This window comes from Aphanomyces astaci (assembly GCF_000520075.1).
Source record: "Aphanomyces astaci strain APO3 unplaced genomic scaffold supercont1.8, whole genome shotgun sequence".
NCBI classification, from domain to species: domain Eukaryota; phylum Oomycota; class Saprolegniomycetes; order Saprolegniales; family Verrucalvaceae; genus Aphanomyces; species Aphanomyces astaci.
Window position 1 is genome coordinate 1,082,266 of NW_009798271.1, and position 3,820 is coordinate 1,086,085.

General features: G+C 49.6%; 3 protein-coding genes across 3 annotated transcripts in view; 2 read left to right on the forward strand and 1 right to left on the reverse strand.

The window, feature by feature from the left end:
* H257_04782 (hypothetical protein) overlaps positions 1-398 on the forward strand; it is a gene marked incomplete at both ends in the record, with an annotated part of 3,103 nt that extends 2,705 nt beyond the window's left edge. Inside the window, one exon of the mRNA XM_009829408.1 lies at positions 49-398. Coding sequence (XP_009827710.1) covers positions 49-398 — 350 coding nt within the window. The remainder of the gene's footprint in view (positions 1-48) is intronic.
* A 314-nt stretch (positions 399-712) lies between these two features.
* H257_04783 (hypothetical protein) lies at positions 713-1,712 on the reverse strand (the record flags this gene model as incomplete). The annotated part of the gene is made up of 4 exons (XM_009829409.1): positions 713-791; positions 850-907; positions 985-1,164; positions 1,694-1,712. The coding sequence occupies 4 exons, from the start codon at positions 1,710-1,712 to the stop codon at positions 713-715; spliced, it is 336 nt and encodes a 111-aa protein (XP_009827711.1).
* A 1,848-nt stretch (positions 1,713-3,560) lies between these two features.
* Positions 3,561-3,820, forward strand: part of H257_04784 (hypothetical protein) — a gene marked incomplete at both ends in the record, with an annotated part of 2,030 nt that continues 1,770 nt past the window's right edge. Inside the window, one exon of the mRNA XM_009829410.1 lies at positions 3,561-3,811. Coding sequence (XP_009827712.1) covers positions 3,561-3,811 — 251 coding nt within the window. The remainder of the gene's footprint in view (positions 3,812-3,820) is intronic.

Here is a 3,820-nt window from a genome sequence, read left to right on the forward strand (position 1 = left end):
GCCTGGGGGCCGCCAAAACCTCCCGCATTTGCGCCACTGCCATCAAAGACCAAATCCTGTCTGTGGGGCAGCTCGTATTCAACATCGGCACAGCATTTGCCGGCAGCTCGGCCAAAGCGCTCCAAGCCCCGGCGGATGTGTCCAAGGTCGCCGAGTTGACAACGGCTTGGAAAGCCATCAAAAACAAGCCGTTGGTCAAAACGGCCATGCAAGTCTACGATGCTGCCAATCGAGGCAAAACCGGCTACCAGGCCATCGAAGAACTCGAGCAGGCCAACTCCACCACTGAAGACTACGTGCGTATCGCAGCCTCCATCGCGTCCATTTTGGACCCCACCGGCATCTCGGATGTCATTGCGGCCTACACGTACTCCACTTGCGACAAAGTTGCAGCCTAACTAACAAGCGAACATGCATGGGTAGCTTACTTGAGCTCCGTAGCAGAAGATTTTGAGCCCGCGCCTATGCACTACGTTGTGGATGCGAAACCTCTAGCATAAAGAGATCTAATAGTGAGGTGGTTGGATCCATGGTATGTGTTACCTAGCACTACATTGAGTGCAGGTCTGCTCAACGCTGCTACTAACATTTCAAGAGTAAGCAACACAGAGCAATACAAACGTTTAACAGTCTACGTCCAAGCACCCACACCAAGTGCATCGGTCTCGTGGTCGATGGCCGCCGTGGCTTCGCCCATTACGACGGTGCGTGTTTAGTGGAGCACCGACCGCGCCATGCACAACATCTGCCGCTCGCCCATGCGAAAGTACGCTACGTCTGTTTTGATGGAGCTTCCTACTTTCCCTCCCCGCTACCGATGCGGACGCCAGACGCACCTTTTACAATCACCTGCGCAAGTCGGCATCCATCAACTCGCCAAACGGATACAAGTATTTGCGCAGCGTGCCTTTAACGAGCACAGGGGTGTTCGGAATGATGGCGATGCTTGGTCCATTTCCCGCGCCAGTTAAATGTAAAACTGACCGATGTGTAGCAGTCGCAATGCGATGAGGCCCATATACAGAGTCATCCAAAACTTTGTGTCGAGGGCAAACAACGCGTTGGTAACCACCCCAAAGAGCCCCGACACACAAAACAGGATCGTCGTGTCCACCGTGTTCAAGTCGTTCGAGTAATAGCATCGTGAGTTTGTGGAATAGTCCCCTGGATGTGTGGAGTCCAGATGCGTACATCAATAATTTCCGGAGGATTGTCATGAATATCCTGGCCATCGCCAACGACGCGTACATGAAAATGTCCGCGTCGCTGTAGCACGCCCGGGCCAAACTGTTGCGGCCCTCCTGACTGCCAGAGAAGTTGACAAGTTCATGATCTACTTAATATCGTTGGGAAACAGGTTGGCGATATCGCCGGTGGCCTGTCACGAGGCTCTTGGAGCTCAGCACCAGTGATTTTGGAAAAGGAGGTACTGCTCGTGGACCCACGGCGTTCAACCATGGACGCAAATAATTTTTTGGCTATTACGGCCGCGCCTTTTGTCGGGCTAGTGGAGTTCGAGGGGTGCTCTGGTCCGACCGCGACGAATGCGTAACTAGTACAATTAGCAGGTAAACAAAACAATGTTTGAACGAGTAATTACCATTTTTCTAGCACCTATCGAAGCCGAAGAAATGTGGTACCAGCAAGTAATAAGTAATTTATTTGCCATCCAAAGCACCCAAGGCACGCATACCTTGCCAATTGTCGGCCATGTGTCGGGAACGACAGCCCAACGTTGCGCTAACGCGCAAAACCAAGTACACAGAGCATGAATTCGTCGAGGTACAACGGCTACGAAGTCCAAAACGAGAGGTGATATACCATCAACGTGGCAATGTTGCAACATATTCTACGGGCGCTAAGATGGGAGCATAAGATGGGAGCATGTTAGCCAGGTCGACGTACCTAGGTTTATGAAAGTACTAATACAACATCGCCGAAATTGAATGGGATTGCAACCTCACGACCGCTTTTCATAAGATTATCACATGCTTCGGGTGCCAGATTCTATCTATACCTACTTGAATTACTTTAAATACATCCATCTATTCCGTATCATTATCACCTCGCGTAGCGTCGTAGCGTCCTCCGCGTATATGGTTAATCGCCCTCTGCATACAACCGTGGTTGCTCATCGAGACCTGTTAGAGACGGGGTTTCATCACGGATTGCCTAGAAATGGCCATCCTTCAACAGTTCTACTAGTATACTAGTGCTAACGTAAGCTACTATTGTTCTGTTTGAACATATCTACGTAGCAACAACAACTGGTTGGACAGCAATTAAAGAATAAGAGTGCGCCACGGTAAAATTTGAGGTCTAGAAATGTAACCAACTATAATCGAGACTGGATACTACTTGGGTGACGGCCAATGAGATACTGTATTTCTTAAAAATTCCTGCTTGTTTGCCGTTACTATGTACCTGTTTTCGATGAGTACGCCTTGGTTTTGACTTATTTGAGGTCCGGTTACCAAAAAGGTAAACTTCATTCCAGAGCCTAAGTACACGGAGCACTAACTTTGTGACGATACATACAGTATACCAGTGCTGCAGCTCAAATGATAGCTTTCAATTGTCAGATCAAAGCTCACAGTGTCCTGTATGATATTTTTGCTCGTTTCACAGGACGGACTTTCGAGCTACGTACGGCCTCGTGTCCATTTCGAGTAATGGAACACACATGCATCTCATGTTATCAAGAGTTCGCACTATGACTACTGTGGAAATCATTGCTGAGAAACCGTTGTCGTGAGAGCTTGGCGCGTAGAATGAAAGCCGTAATGTGGCGCAACACGGAAATACTACCTCACTGCGACTAAGTGGATGCTATATAACGTTACGATGATGATTGCTGACGCTCAGAGTTTGCACTTCAAAGCTGTGGGTGGAACTCTGGACGACAGCAGAAATTTTGTACGACTTTGACCAAGATTCCAGCCAATCACAGTGCATTATTCATGATTTATCAGACTTTTCCACCAGTAACAAGCATACTGGTGTATACACCAAGTTGGACTTCGGCGGACTCTGATACCTAAACACCCAGGTCGACTGTTTTGAAGTCCAATCAATATTGGCCACTTTGGAGGGGATGTTCACCTTGGTCGACAGATCTTCAGCTCAATAACCCATATTGTCGATCGAACATTATACTACGTAGTAAGAGGGACTTCACCCGTCCTACATATATGCTTGACTCTACCGGTATGTCATTCAAGTCCATCATCGAGAGTTACAACTGGTAAGGGAAAACTCGGGGGGCCAACCTCTGGTGATTTCTGCATGCATTGGCAGGTGCATATAGTTCTACAACTCCAGGGCAGCACCAAAGAGGGACCCAGCGATATTACAGTATCATTTTTCGCAAGTGGGAAAATATCCACTGACTTTGGAGTGAATAAATGTGTCGACAAGACTCCCCGACCAAGGCCCCAAGGCTGGGACACCCCACCCATGTCAGGTACGACAAGCGTTCGGAACATCATCGCGACGTAAACTGGAGATCACGCGTTGTCCAACTGAAGACGTCACTTTGCCATTTACCTCGCCTTGACGTGATGGCCAACTTTCTTGCTTTCATCACCGTGTTCGCCGCCATGGTCAGCGCGACCGTGAACCAAACCGACGACCGCCAGCTCCAAACCACGGACGCATCGTTTTGCTGGAAGACATCGCAGACACGTGGCATTGGCCAAGTGCCGGTGTCGTGCGCCACCGGACAAGAGCGCCTGGGTCTGCTGTGCTACGACAAGTGTCCAGTGGGCACGACCCGCAAAGGTCTCGACTGCCACTCGAACTGCCCCGCTGGGTTCGCGGA